The sequence below is a fragment of the Wyeomyia smithii genome, chromosome 1 (assembly GCF_029784165.1).
Source record: "Wyeomyia smithii strain HCP4-BCI-WySm-NY-G18 chromosome 1, ASM2978416v1, whole genome shotgun sequence".
NCBI classification, from domain to species: Eukaryota; Metazoa; Arthropoda; class Insecta; order Diptera; family Culicidae; genus Wyeomyia; species Wyeomyia smithii.
Genome location: NC_073694.1, coordinates 121,169,152 through 121,184,884, shown reverse-complemented (window position 1 = coordinate 121,184,884; position 15,733 = coordinate 121,169,152). Strand labels below are relative to the sequence as shown.

The 15,733-nt window shown below is 36.4% G+C and overlaps 1 protein-coding gene across 11 annotated transcripts in view; it reads right to left on the bottom strand.

Moving 5' to 3' along the window:
- LOC129717605 (broad-complex core protein isoforms 1/2/3/4/5) overlaps window positions 1–15,733 on the bottom strand; it is a 192,128-nt gene that overhangs the window by 49,723 nt on the left and 126,672 nt on the right. For all 11 annotated transcript variants that reach the window (XR_008726713.1, XR_008726714.1, XM_055667625.1 and 8 more), the window contains exons 4-5: window positions 8,012–8,453; window positions 7,411–7,747 (exon numbers count right to left, since the gene is read on the bottom strand). Coding sequence is in view for 9 of the 11 variants with exons in the window: in XM_055667625.1 (XP_055523600.1) it covers window positions 7,411–7,747; window positions 8,012–8,453 (779 nt within the window). In the remaining 2 variants the exon portion in view is untranslated. The remainder of the gene's footprint in view (window positions 1–7,410; window positions 7,748–8,011; window positions 8,454–15,733) is intronic.

The window sequence follows — 15,733 nt, the reverse complement described above, 5'->3', positions numbered from 1 at the left end:
ATTTGGTCTTTGAATCCTGGAAAGGTGATTGGCTTCATAAACCATATTTTACCTGACTGGGAGCGTGTCGGTGCAGGTACCTGATCACTCACAACAATAGTGGTCATAGTGCAAAGGGACACGTATAGCAATTGACTGGGATATATTACAAAAGTTCACATCAATGGACAACGTAATCCTAATTCCCTAACAAAAAAAAAAAAAAAATTGAACGTTCCAAATTCATTGATTCCTTGCGATGTGTTTAAAGTCTACAAAGGCACGACGAATCGGCCATAGGATATGATCAAAGTCAAATAACAAATCGTTTGAAATGATTGGTTTTATCGAAATGACAACATCCTAGACTTTTGGCTTCTGTACATCGCCTAATTTCTTAATATATTCATATTGGGTGGTATTCGGTCATTTTCAGCAGATTTTCTGGCATCAATCTGACACCGAAAATACCCATATTGGGAGGTATTCAGTTATTTTGGATGTTTTCCAGAAACTAAAAGTGGTCGTCTTTAAATTCAAAATGGTGTTCAGGGTCAATGTTTGGTTTCTATGCATCATTATTCGGTCTTTTTCGACTGTTTCCTAGAAGTTACCATTTAGCAATTCGAAATCGTGCCTGAGGTCAATGGTTAGCTCATTGCATCATTCTAATTCCAGAGATACTCATATTAGATGGTATTTGGTTATTTTAGGCTGTTTTTCACAATCCGGAATTCGCCATCTTGGATTTCATAATGGTATTTAAGATAATTTCTGGCCTCTGAGCGTCATTCTGGTTGAAGAAACACCCATATTGGGTGTTATTCGATCATTTTCGGCTGTTTCCCAGGAACCGGAAATCGCCAACCTGGAATCCAAAATGGGGTCTGTGGTCGATTTCAGCTGCTGTGTATCATTCTACAATTCATGATAGTGTCTGAGGTCAATTTTTAGCTTCTTGCAACATTCTGGCTCTGGAGATACTCATATTGGGTGGTGTTTGGTCACTTTCTGTCATCTGGGCGTAATTATTGTTCCGAAAACATTCATATTGAATGGTATTTAGTCATTTCCGGCTGTTTGCCAGACACCGGAAGTCACCATCTTAAAATTTAAGATTGTGCTGTGTTCAATTTTTAGCTACTGTACATCTTTCTGGTTCCGAAGATACTCATATTTAATGGGAATCGTCCATTCCAGGCTGTTTTCCAGAAGTTGCCATCTTACAATTCAAAATGTTGCCTGAAGTCGATTTGTGGCACCAGTGCATCATTACGTTTCCGGAAATACTTATATTGGGAGGTATTTGGTCGTTTGCCGCTGTTTTACCGGAACCGGAAGTTGCTTTTTTGGATTTCATAATGGCATACTGATTAAAGAAACACTCATATTGGGTGGTATTTGATCATTTTCAGCTGTTTTTCAGAAACCGGAAGTCGCCATCTTAGAATTCAAAATGGTATCTGTGGTCGATGTTAGCTTCTGTGTATCATTCTAGATCCGGATATTATTATATTGGGTGGAAATCGGCCATTTTTGGCTGTTTTCCAGAAACCGGAAGTTGCCATCTTACAATCCAAAATGTTGCCTGATGTCGACTATGGAACATATTTGTTACCACTAAAAACATTCACCTTCCAAATATGGTTCCATTTAGTTGATTAGTTCGCGAGATGAGCAGAAATTTGTGCAGAAACATGTGCTCCAGAAGAGGGAAGGGCGTCGAACCATTATGGACATATTTGTTACCTCTAAAAACATTCAAATACCAAATTTGGTTGTATTTTCTTGATTGGTTCTTGAGCTGTGCGAAATTTGTGTTTCATTTGTGGCCTGTCCTTTGTTTTATAAAACCATATTTATTTTTCGTGTTATGTTTACCACCAAATTTTTCATGAGTAGAAGCTGGACTAGCATTTCATGCTGCATTTGCGACATTTCATGAGTCTGTTTTATTCTTTAGATGATGCTTTGCGACGTAGGACTTAACAATCCTCCATACTCCATTTCTGATACGATTTAAGTTAGGAGAGTATGCTGGCCAATCCAACAGTTTTATATTTTCCTCTGAAAATCATCTTTTAATTTTCAATGCTGTATGTTTAGGACCGTTACCCTCCAACGAAGAGGCATGTTTTCTTTGGCATACGGAAGCATCACACTACGTAAAATATCTACAGAGTCGTTAATATTCACAGTCAATGTTATAAAATATGTTATAAAACCCATTCATTCCACACCAGCATCAGAAAACAGCATCACACCACTTTGTGGTCACTTCCAATTTTCACTACTTTCTTGGTTAATTGTGCATTGAAAGCAGTATTTACCGGTCTTCTCATCAGCTGCTTACCGTTTGGACCAAAAAGATTAATTTCGACTCATCCGACCAAAACACGATGTGTCATTTAGTTGCACCCTAGTCTTAGAAAATTCAGTTCTTGCCTACATGTGTCGCTTTTGAAGTAGAGTAAAGTTTCCTGTGTACCTAGGTGGTCGATTTTGCTTCCGTATGCCGAAGAAAACATTCCACTTTCTGAATCTTTAAGCAGTATAACGATCCTCAACATACAATATTGAAAACACGAAGATGATTTTCAAACGAAAATATAAAATTATTAGTTTGCCAGCGCAATCTCCTAATTTAGATCCTTTAGAAATTCTCTAGAAGATTGTGAAAGTCTAGGTTGCAAAGCGTCATCCAAAGAATAAAACAGATTTATGGAACGTCGTACAGGCAGCGTGGTGTGCTATGCTAGACTCGTGAAAACCTGGTGGTAAACATACCACGAAGATTGAATATGGTTTTACAAAACAAAGGGCAGACCACGAAATATTGAAAGTGAGTTTTGTAACGTGAAAGGTAGAGAAATAAAACTCAAAAATGTATTTATTTTTTTCGCCACCTTAAAAACACTAACTCACGCAAAAAACTTTCGGAATCACCGACACAGAAAAACTCCAGTTATTTCTCCGTTCCTCTTTGGAAGAGAGTGTCTGCAGATCGTAATGACTAGGGACAGTGGTAAATCGCGATTTCGCGGAAGCCGCGAATCCCGCGAAATCCAGCATCGGCCGCGAAATTCACTAAAACCCCCGAAAGTAATAGAAAACAGCACCATTCTATGTCAATTATGAAACATTTCGATTTGAAACCTGCGAAATTCATGAAAACCAGCTAGACGGGCAAAGTTGAATATTAATGGGCACCTAGATAGCAGCGCGACACCTTTTTATACGCAACCGAAAAGATGAAACAGTACTAAATCGCTCACTTACAACGCGATTTTGTTAACCTAAGTTGAGTTGTCTTCGAAAGATTCGGCTGCTAGATTCACTTGGATCAATGGTTTTGGAAACCTACATGATAGGACAAAATCCAAATTGCGAGATGAACTGAGGGCGTACAAGCAAGCATTTTTTTATATCCGACAGTGAGATTGGTTTTATAATTTAATTCGATTCGCGGAAATTTTCTTGACCTTTCCTGGTTTTTAATTAAATATTTTCGTTTTTCCGGAAACTCTATCTATCGAATCGGAACGTAACGTGAGCCAATATAACTGAAATAATACGTGCCTGCCAACATTGCAATAGCGCTAAAAAAAATTGATAAAGCATGTACTTTGAATTAGTAATAATGCAAAGAAATTATCGTACGGGTAAATTACCGCATATTAAATTAAATAAAACAGTTGTTTCTTGTTTTATCCTTTAAAAAATCTCTTTATTTAGGTTGCCGCGAAATGACCGCGATATTTGAATATTTTCTATTTTGCCACCCGCGAATTTTGATTTTTTTGCCGCAAATTACCACTGTCTCTAGTAATGACGTAAGGCAACATCCATAAATGACGTAGCTTTTTTAGTCTATTTTTGACACCCCTGTTCCCCATCGTAGCATTTCGTCACAAAATCATGACCCCCCTCTAAATAATTACGTAGCTTTATAACAACCAACTAAATCCCCCCCCCCCCATAATAATTTTGTTTTGCAAATTTTATTCTCAAATGTCATAAATGAACAACAAAAGACAAAAAAGGAATAAAAATACCCTAAACAAACAGTGATAAACAAGAACAATCAGAAAAAATCCAGTTTTTTTTTCTTAGTTTAATATTTTCTACGTAGCTTGGCTCGACCCCCCACCCTCTCCTTCGTCACCTTTCGTCACAAAACTGCAAACCCCCTCCTCCCCCCTCGAATGCTACGTCATTTATGAATGTCCCCTAACATAACATCATATAACTACTTAAATCAGTGCGCAAATATGGAAAATTAACCAAAACTGCAAGTGTATTTATTATTTTCTCCATGACTGCATATATTGTTTTTTATAGCACAATTGTTCTCGAACAGTTTTTCTGTTCATGCAATGGTTTCTGAGCTACAAAAAATGGACCAAATCTATGCCAAAATGCATACGCCATTATAGAAAATTAGTTTGAATCTAAAAAATTTCTCTCCCACGTGGAGAAATTTTTTATATGATATAGTTCAAAGGGGTATCAAGAAATATCTGAGAGTTTCTATTAATTTATTTTGAAATAATTCGTTCTGTCTGTGTGTGTGTGTGTATGTGCAGATTTTTATTCTCACTCTCTTTTCTCAGAGATGGCTGGACCGATTTTCATGAAATTAATTGCAAATGAAAGGTCTTGTTGTCCCATAAGACCCTATTGAATTTCATTGTAATCGGATAATTATCTCGAAAACTACACAACCGATTTGAACAAAATTGATTTCAAATGAACGGGCTACCTTTTGAATTTCAAATGAAAACCCTTAACTTTTGAATTTTATGAAGATTGAACTTGTGGTTCAAAAGTTATGAAAAGAAATGTGTTCTGAAGACTGTTTAATCACACTCATGGTTCTCAGAGATGGCTGGACCGATTTTCATAAAATCAGTGTCAAATGGAAGGTCTAGTTGCCCCATAAGACCCTATTGATTTGTTTTGCAATCGGACTATTACTTTGCCTGTTATGTTTAAAAATGTGAAATCAGGCTATGAAAGAGAACATATTCCGAAGACTACTTGGACTCACTCACTTTTCTCAGAGATGGCTGACCCGATTTCCACAAAATTAGTGTCAAATGAAATGTATAGCTGCCTCATAACACCCTATTGAATTTTACTGTAAGCGGACTGTAACTTCGTTTGTAATGTATCGAAATGTCAAAATCACGAAACTTCATTATCTCAGAAACTACACAACCGATTTGAACAATATTGATATAAAATGAACGAGCTAGTTAAGGGGTAACTGATGAATTATGATTGAACACATGGTTTAAAAGTTTGGCTGCCCTATACGTTCCCATTTCATTTAATTATAATCGAACTTAAGCAACCGTTATGTATTGAATTGTTAATAAAACAACGGAAGTCTATTATCTCAAAGATTGCATGACTTATTTGAACATAACTAGTGTCATACAAACGATTCATCTCTCAAACTTACAAATAACAAACTTCATAACAATTTTATATTTGGCTTAAAAGTTATGGAAAGAAAAGAAATTCTATTTGAAACTATACCTGCTTTGATCGATATATGTGACCTCAACATAATTTAAATGTGGTATCCTACTATTTGAACGTTCCAATTTAATTGATTCCTTGCGATGTGTTAAAAGTCTGCAAATGCACGACGAATCGGCCATAGGATAAGATCAAAGTCAAATAACAAATCGTTTGAAATGATTGGGTTTATCGAAATGACAATATCCTCGACTTTTGGCTTCTGTACATCGCCTTAAGTCTGAATATATTCATATTGGGTGGTATTCGGTCATTTTTAGCAGATTTTCTGGCTGTTTCCCAGGAACCGGAAGTCGCCAACCTAGAATCCAAAATGGGATGTGTGGTCGATTTCAGCTGCTGTGTATCATTCTAGATCCGGAGATACTCATGTCAGACGGAAATCGGCCATTTTTGGCTGTTTTCCAGAAACCGGAAGTTGCCATCCTACAATTCATAGTGGTGTTATTGCAACATTCGGGCTCCGGAGATACTCATATTGGGTGGTATTCGGTCACTTTGGACTGTTTTTCAAGATTGTGTCTGTGATCAATTTTTAGCTTCTGTGCATCTTTCTGGTTCCGGAAATACTCATATTTAACGGGAATCGTCCATTTTAGGCTGATTTCCAGAAACCGGAAGTTGCCATTTTACAATCCAAAACGTTGCCTAAGGTCGATTATGGAACATATTTTTTACCACTAAAAACATTCACCTGCCAAATTTGGTTCCATTTAGTTGGTTAGCTCTCGAGATGTGCAGAAATTTGTGTTTCATTTGTATGGCATCCCTCCCTTCCAAAAGAAGGAGGGGTATCAAAACATTATGGACATATTTTTTACCCCTTAAAACATCTACATGCCAAATTCGGTTTCATTTGCTTGGTTTGTTCTTGAGTTGTGCAGAAATTTATGTTTCATTTGTATGGGACCCCTCCCTTCCAGAAAAGGGAGGGATCTCAGACTATCATGGGAACCTTTATCGGCACCAAAAACCCCTATATACAAATTTTCACGCCGATCGGTTCGGTAATTTTCGAGCCTATATGGGTCAGACAGACAGACAGACCGGATTGCGTTTTTATATGTATAGATTACAACATCAATATTTTTTAAGAGTGAATATACATTTATTGGATTGAAGCGTTCATGTAAATCTATTTTCACAAATAAAAGTTTGAATGAGAAAGGCTGGGTCTGACCGCTAGGTGGATTAATTTAGGTTTTTATACTTTACTGCCGGTACCCGGATAACTGTCCCATAATGAAAAACAACATCTTGAGAAAACGGCGATTTAATATTATCCGTCAATTTTCGGATTTCCAGCACTTATATCCAGAACCAATGTCCATAACAGTTTCATGGCACCACAAGTTTATCGTTGAGAACAAGAAACCATGAATGGAATTGGTTTTACGTTATATAACTTTAAAAAAAGACAAAATGGGACAAAATATGCGGGTACATTTCAAAAGTACTCGCATATTTCGTCCCATGACATATAAATTCAACCAGTAACCGGCAGTATCATTGGCAACGCAGATTGTACTACAGAAAAACAACTCTAGTCTAGTTAATTAAATGACATACTTCTATATGCCAAAATAATCCGACATACACTACGCTGGAGCAAAATTATATGTTTGCAGTTTGTTCCACTATGCAGTGGGACTGTAATGCGGGTACTTTCAATATGGGACAAAATCAATTTGGTATTTTTTCCATGTTTTTTCCATACAAAAGTATCAATTTTAATTTTTTCCCAGAAAATATGATAACAATTAAGTCGATTCCCGATGATAACTCAAAAGTGACCGAAATCAGTATGGGACAGTTATGCGGGTACCGGCAGTTTAGTTCAATCAAGTTGAATGAATATTATCAATATTATTGAAACTGTCTTACCTAATGGATCTCTTGATATCTGCAGGATGCTGAATCGCATGAGGCTCATCGATTATTGAATCGGAACTGTTTTCATGTTCGACGTTGGAACTACACACTAGTTCCATGGGTTCTGATTTCACATCGTCGTTCGAGCGCACAGATGGTGATGGAGTAAGGCTTTCTTTGTCAGTATTCGAACCCAAACTCCCTCCGTTAGTGGCTATGCTACCCAGGCTTCCGGCCAACGGTTCCGCTAATGCATTATCTTTGCTGTGTGCATTTAGATTGTTGTTGCTGTTGTTGTTATTCAAATTGTTCGTGTTGTTGTTGATATTTATACTGTTATTGTTATTACCTGTTTGAAACCACACGGATAAATAAGTTTTTTGTTTGTATAATATAACGATATTTTGTCGATTCAGTCGAAAGCCGAGTTTCTCGACTAGTGACAATCAATTTTCCCATACCTTGCATTAAACTTAACGTCGAAAGTAGTGCGCTGTATAGAATATCAGACGTGCTATATAGCGCATTACCTCTGACGTTACGTCACAAAAAAAATCGATTGTCGCCAGATGAGAAATTCGATTTTCAACTGGACCGACAATATTTTTCTTACCGTTGGGCGTTTTATTGCTCTCATGCCGATGTTGTTCTTTAATATGCGGGGAGAGCGGAGTACTATTGTTTGTCTTCATAGTTGTAGAAAAATCCGTCGCAGTAATTTGTGGCATATGACTCACCACGTCTAAATTGTTATTATTACCAAGCATATTGTTCTCGGTTGACATTCGATGGCGTTTTAATGAGAGCTCATCAGATTGATTGGAATTGTTTCGCTCCCGTCTTAACGCGGCTGCGGCTGCCGCTCTTCTAAGTAATTGATTTACTGTGGATCCGCCGTGCGCTGCAGGAGAGTGGTGAAGATTATTCAAATGTGACGAAGGTGGCACGTTCTGGGCAAACAGCGCATCTTCTACCAATTTGTCCGTATAACTAGGATGATGATGACCTACTGGTGTGCGGCTGTCAGAGCCCGTGGGTGTTTGTACTTGAGCTAACTAAAATATAAAGATTGTTTGTTAGAAACTGGAATCTCAACAACGAATCGAAAGATACAATCTTTTTGATACACAAAACAGTATAAAAAGTCGCTTTTCCCATAATCTTTCTACATCCTTTTCATACAGACTTCAAAAATCGTGCAAATTTTTACGGGGTATGATTTTTCAAAGTTTGCTATTTTTAAGATGAGAAAGTTTTCAAAAAATTACAAGTCCCAGAAAGTCTAGTTTTTCGATTTTTTTTAGATAAGGTCCGTTTTCGAGAAAGTAATCTTCTGAATGCAATGAGAAGGAGAATTATGCAGTTCCAAGACATTTGGTATCAAAAATAACTTTCGATATCGACAATTTCATGAACCACCAGTGCATTTTATCCGTTGGTCAAAAAGTGAAACTTTAACCATAATCATGTGTACTTCACTAGCGACACTTATGTAGATAATTAAAAAATTTATAATTAAATATAAATATAAAAATATTTTTTCTATTCTGCAATAGTTGCTCAATCCAATGATATATTATTTATATACCTTACATCTCAAATGTCCTGTAAAAAAATTCATGAAAAAAGCCTTGTTTTTTGAGCATTTGGAAGATATTACCCCTAAATAACTTTCGCACTGGGAAGGGACATGGTCATGTGAAATAAGCAAAATAAAACACAAGGGATGCTGCGGATATCCGCATCCGCATCCGCGAATGCGGAACATCCACATGAAAATTGACATCCACATCTACATCTGCAATCGTGCATCCGCATCCGCATCTGCAGATGTTTGAAAAATCACATCCGTAACATCCCTGAAACATACATAAATACATACACACGTACACACACATATATTACCGCACACATACACATAAATTAACACACACATACACATATGTACATACACACATACACACATACACGCATACACACATACACACTAGACTGGGACACGATTATATGGGAAAAAAGCGATGGGGTTATTTTTTCACTCCCATGCACTTTTCGTGTTCCTCATGGGTCCTATAACAACTGTGTAACTTTTCAGATCGATCGGTGAAACACCTGATTTGCGCCCGATTTTTAAAGCTTCCATACGATTTTATATGGGAATAACCACTTTTTCAAAACTTTTTCTATACAGATGTCCAGTTGGCTCCTAAAAATATATCAATACATGATATTTATAGGAAATATCTCTGGGAAAAATTCTTCTAAAGACCGCAAGGCACTACTTTGCACGTGAAAAAAGATATTCACCCCAGGCTGAATGAATATCTGACAAACGGCTCACCATTGAATTTTACTAGCAATACTTCTGCAGCATGCTGCTGTTGCAAATTCACCCATGTGATAAGAAATGATATCGCTTAAATTTATCTTGGAGGCTTCCCCGAAGATACTATGAGCAATAATCACACTTCGAAAATATTCCACGCGAAATTATTTCTCATACTTAAGCAAGTTTGCAATAGCAGCATGCGTAGCAGTATTGCTGGAAAATTTCAATGGTGAGCCGTCCGTCAGACATTCAATCAGATTGAGTTGAATAGCTGTTTCTACAAGCATCGTAGCGCCTTTCGGTCTTCAGAAGAGTTTTTCCCAGGAAAATTTCCTACAAATATCATGTATTGATATATTTTTAAAAGCCAACTGGACATCTCTATAGAAAAAGTTTTGAAAAAGTGGATTTTCCCATATAAAATCGTATGGAAACTTTAAAAATCAGGCGCAAATCGGACGTTTCACCGATCGATACCAACCCTCTGAACCCCTCTCCGTTTTCGTGAGGCGCAAATGTGTCTGTGTTTTTTTCTAATTTTTCAAACAGATTGAGCAATAAATATTTCATCGCGTATGGATTCAGGAGACCTTACTTCAAAAATGTAAAGCTTAAAATTCGAAGCGAAAACTCACTAATATAGGTATTTATAAAGCAATCAGTAGTGCAGGTGCTTATATAGTGATACTTTCCTGATAAAGTAAGTCGAAAAACCCTATTGCTCCTACCGGACACAACACCGAGACCACTTAAGATGAGCGTTGGCTGTGTCTGCGTCGGGGGGTTTCTTAATGGTCGATACATTGCTTCTCGCAAGTAGTCGGGAATGGCTTACATTCTTCCCGGCAGGTGTTGTCACGCTTTTCATCTTTACTACGGTGGGTTCAAGCCACAGGTTCCTCACCGTTAGGGACAGTGGTAAATCGCGATTTCGCGGGAGCCGCGAATTCCGCGAAATCCAGCATCGGCCGCGAAATTACCAAAAATTCGTGAAATGTTGCAAAACCAGCAACACGGACAAATCTAAAGAATAATGGGCACCTCGATGGCAACGAGAGGCCTTTTTATACGCAAACAATAAGATAGAAGAGTACTACTTAAAACGAGATTTTGTCAGCCTGGGTTGAATTGTTTTCGGATGGTTCAGTTTCTTAGATCCTCTTCGGGCAAAGAATTTGGCAATTGGAGACCTACATGATAGAGTTCCAGAGTGTGCAAAATCGAAGTTGAAAGATGTACTTACCTAGTTCAAGTAGCAAACATTTTTGCATATTAAAAATACGCAACAGGATACGTGAGGAGATTGATATTATAATTTTGGTAAGTATTCGAAACGCTGACGGTTTCTTCAGGTTTTCCGGTTGGTAAATAAATATCTATAAATTCCCGGAAACTCGGTAGATGCGAATGCTGCGGGAGTCAGAATAACATTAATAATACGTGCCTGCCGACCCCAAAATATGATTGAAGACAATTTGAAAGTATAGTCCATTCTGCACAGAAATCATGATTCTTACGGTTAAATTACCGTATATAAAATTGACTAATTGACTTTTTTTTATTGTTTTTACCCAAAAAAGCGCTTCATTTGGCGTTTTCTAAAGAAAAGGTTGCCGGGAAATTACCGCGAATTCCTAATATTTTATATTTTACCACCTGCGAATTTTCAACTTTTTTGCCGCGAATTACCACTGTCTCTACTCACCGTCTAGTTACCATAGTGTGCCATACTCCGAATCGGCCCAATTGTAAAATTATGTTGAATTCACGAAGTCATGATACATAATCCTCCGATGTTGACAATTCAAGTTCTTTAATTTTTTTTGTAGGATCTAAATCAAACTTGAAGGAAACAAAATTCATAGAACTTTTGTCTATTTCTCTGGATACTGCTTGACTCGGATTGCTCGGTTAAGCTGTGTTATTTCTTTTGTTACTTCACAAATAACACTTGAAAGCAAAACCAGCGGTGAGGTTTTATCAGTTTATCGAGACATATTTACGTAATTTCATGTTTCATAATCCTGTTCACACACTTGTAAATAAAACAATGGTACGTAATTAGTAAATGCAGAAAACGAAGTGTTCGAAATAAGTGAAAAAGACTGCCTTGGGATCTCAGATGAGCTCTTGATGTGGTGTTTTTAAATTAAACGATAACTTTTCCTCATTCAAACTCACTTTCCTTGAAGAATTTAAGTGAAATTATATTTTCGAAACATTACATACTACATATAACCAAAACCGAAGATTTAACCTCACTGTGATGCTAGTCAAGGTTTTTCAAAACCGAAAGTGTAAAAGTGCTCCAAAGGGCCGAATGGCATATGTCACTCGAATCAGCTCGACGAGCTGAGCATTTTCTGTATGTGTGTGAGTGTGTGTATGTATATGTGTGTGTGTATGTGTGTGTATGTATGTGTGTGTATGTGTGTGTATGTGTGTGTATGTGCAAATTTTTATTTTAAATCACTTTTCTCAGAGATGGCTAAACCGATTTCAATGAAATAATTGCAAATGAAAGGACTTGTTATCCCATAAGACCCTATTGAATTTCATTGTAATCGGATTTCTAGTTTAGAGGTTATGCATTAAAATGTAAAAATCATGAAACATCATTATCTCGAGAACTACACAACAGATTTGAACAAAATTGATTTCAAATGAACGGTAGAAATACCCTTAACTTTTGAATTTTATAATGATTGAACTTGTGGTTCAAAAGTTATGAAAAGAAACGTGTTCTGAAGACTGTTTAATCTCACTCATGTTTCTCAGAGATGGCTGGACCGATTTCTATAAAATCAGTGTCAAATGAAAGGTCTAGTTGTCCCATAAAACCCTATAGATTTGTTTTGCAATCGGACTATTACTTTGCCTGTTATGATTAAAAATGTGAAATCCAGCTATGAAAAGGAACATTTTCCGAAGACTACTTGGACTCACTCACTTTTCTCAGGGATGGCTGACCCGATTTCCACAAAATTAGTGTCAAATGAAAAATCTAGCTGCCTCATAACACGCTATTGAATTTTACTGTAATCGAACAGTAACTTCGTCTGTAATGTACCGAAATGTGAGAATCACGAAACTTCATTATCTCAGAAACTACACAACCGATTTGAACAATTTTGATATTTCAGATGAACGGGCTAGTTGAGGGTTAACTGATGAATTATGATTGAACACGTGGTTTCAAAGTTTGGCTGCCCTACACGTTCCCATTTCATTTGATTATAATCGTACTTAAGCAACCGTTATGTATTAAATTGTTAATAAAACAACGAAAGTCTATTATCTCAAAGATTACACAACTTATTCGAACATTACTAGTGTCATACAAACGAGTTATCTCTCAAACTTACAAATAAAAATTTTCATAACAATTTAATATGTGGCCCAATAGTTATGGAAAGAAAAGAAATTCAAAGACTATATTAAAACTATATACTTGGTTTGAACGATATATGTGGCCTCAACATAATTTAAATGTGGTATCGTACTATTTGAACGTTTCCGGTATCGCTCGTGATTAAATTGTTCGAAAATAAGAGTCATTTCTTTTATTTCGCTATTTCTAAAGCACTAATATTACGTCAAATTTTATGTTTTATACTTCAATTACAACATAAATATTTAAAAACCCAAAGAGTGAATGTACATTTATTGGATTGAAGCGTTCATATTTCTACAAATATTAAGTTTGAATGAGAAAGGCTGGGTCTGACCGCTAGGCGGATTAATTTAGGTTTTGTTTGGCTCTAACTCTGTTCGTTTGATGTGTGTGATGTCGTCGACAAAGTTTTAGAAAGTTTTAGATATAATAATTTTGTTTTTCTGAATAAAACATACAGCGTGAAAAAGAATTTTTTTTTCAACAAAAATAATATACGGAAAAAAAATTTTTTTTTGGTTTTCAAACTACAAAAGATTAAGGGGTAATATCTTAAAAAAAAATTTTTTTCTTGTCATTAATTTTTATTGGCTTAAATCATGCTAAAACTAGCCTAGAATCAAAATCTACATCGCCCAAGTACTGATCTAAACTCAAATATCGTTTAAATTAATTTTTATCGAACAACTTTGTGCTCCAAAATCACATTTTGCGATTATTTTGGCGTTGCTCGTTTTTCGAGGCTTTGTAAACTAGCAGAAGCTACTTCTGATCGTTATCGTGTTTCAAATTTGAAGTATAGAGGTCGCTGCATCAAGTTTCGATCGTTATAGCGTCTCTACAGCGCGTGTTTACTGACAATTTCCCTTTGTTGCGTCGATCAGCCGTTCTCATTGTGTACGTTTTTTGTTTGAGTTTTTCTATACTTTTTAACTGTGAGTTATACTTAAAAGTACCTATAAAGTCGCTAAGCATCACATGCCTGATATGGCGAAAGAGGCTAAGCGCAGCCTAACATCAGATAACAAAAAGGAAGAAGAGGAAAATAAAGCCCAGGAAGGACAACTTTACGGCGCAGGGATAGCTGACTGAAGGTAAAAAAATTATTAGGGGCTTTATTATTGCGATTCTAAAGATTTATAGCATATTGAAACTTTGAACGCGTTTTTCTCAAAACCATGTTTTTAAAATCGGCGAGCAGTAGAACTGAAAAAGTTTACGTCCGATTGACTTGAAATTTTAACTGTGGCTTTTTCATTAGATAATCTAGTGAAGTACACACGATTTTGGTGATTGATTAGCAACAACGAAAGTTATAAACAATGAAAGTCGATTTTTTTTATCTAAAAAGAAATTTTTTTTCAAACCGTTGCCATTTTGCGAAAAAAAATTCTAAAAATATAACCATGTGTACTTCACTAGCGACACTTATGTAGATAATTAAAAAAAAATTGTTTTGGTTATGGGTAGCGTTGGGCACGACTTCTACTGCTCGCCGCGGAAGAACCTGAAAAAAGCGTTTTACAGCAATCGCTGCACAGCCGCCATTTTGTAAAAAAATAGCAATAACATTTTTTTATATTCTTTAAGAGTTGCTTAATCCAATGATATATTATTTATATACCTTACATCTCACATGTCCTGTAAAAAAAAAATCATGAAACAAGCCTTGTTTTTGTAAGCATTTTGTATATATTACCCCTCAACCAAACATTGATGGTTGTATAATCAAACGAGAAACAAAAAAAAAAAAAAGAAAGTAAAGTTCAATGTTCTAATTATGTAATATGATTATGGATTAAATATTAAAAAAAAATCACTTGTTAAGAATCTGATTTTTTGCCTTTCTCCTAGAAAGGTATAGCAATTACTGAAAAAACTAAAGGTATGAAAGTGCTCCAGAGGGCCGAATGTCGTATATCACTCGACTCAATTCGACTAGCTAAGCATTTTCTGTATGCATGTATGTATGTGTGTATGTGTGTGTATGTGCAACTTTTTTTCTCACTCACTTTTCTCAGAGATGGCTGGACCTATTTCCGTGAAATCAATTGCAAATGAAAGGTCTAGCTGCGCCATAGGTTGCTATTGCATTTCAATGTAATCGGATTTTTGGTTTAGAGGTTATTTTTTTTCTTCATCTATAGTTTATTTGACACGGCACAAATACAATTCAATGTTTAACGGCGCCAATTATATCTGGTAGCTTACTTTCTAAAGTATCTTAATAACTAAAAGCAAATTTTTTATCCTCGCTGCCGACTACGAGCTGAAACTAAATCTAACTTAAAGCTAGAGCATTGCATTAAAAGCACAGGTTTGCTGTTTGATGGTTTTCATTGCCATAGGTAAGCAGCATATTAAATTTGTTCCGCTGCTGGGCCAAGATATTACGGACTGGCATATTGGGTTGTTTCCATCGGGCCTTGAGAGTATCGTGCGGGTCTGATTGCTGTTTCCGGATCCGGGGTCTTAACGTGTTCTTGTCGTTTGGTTGGATGTAGGCGGAAGGGGATAGGACTAAACTGGGGCGTGGATGGATTTCAGGAAAACGTATATAAGGGACATGTAGGATAGGTCACGGCTCGCCAAGACATCACGAACAGGAACAG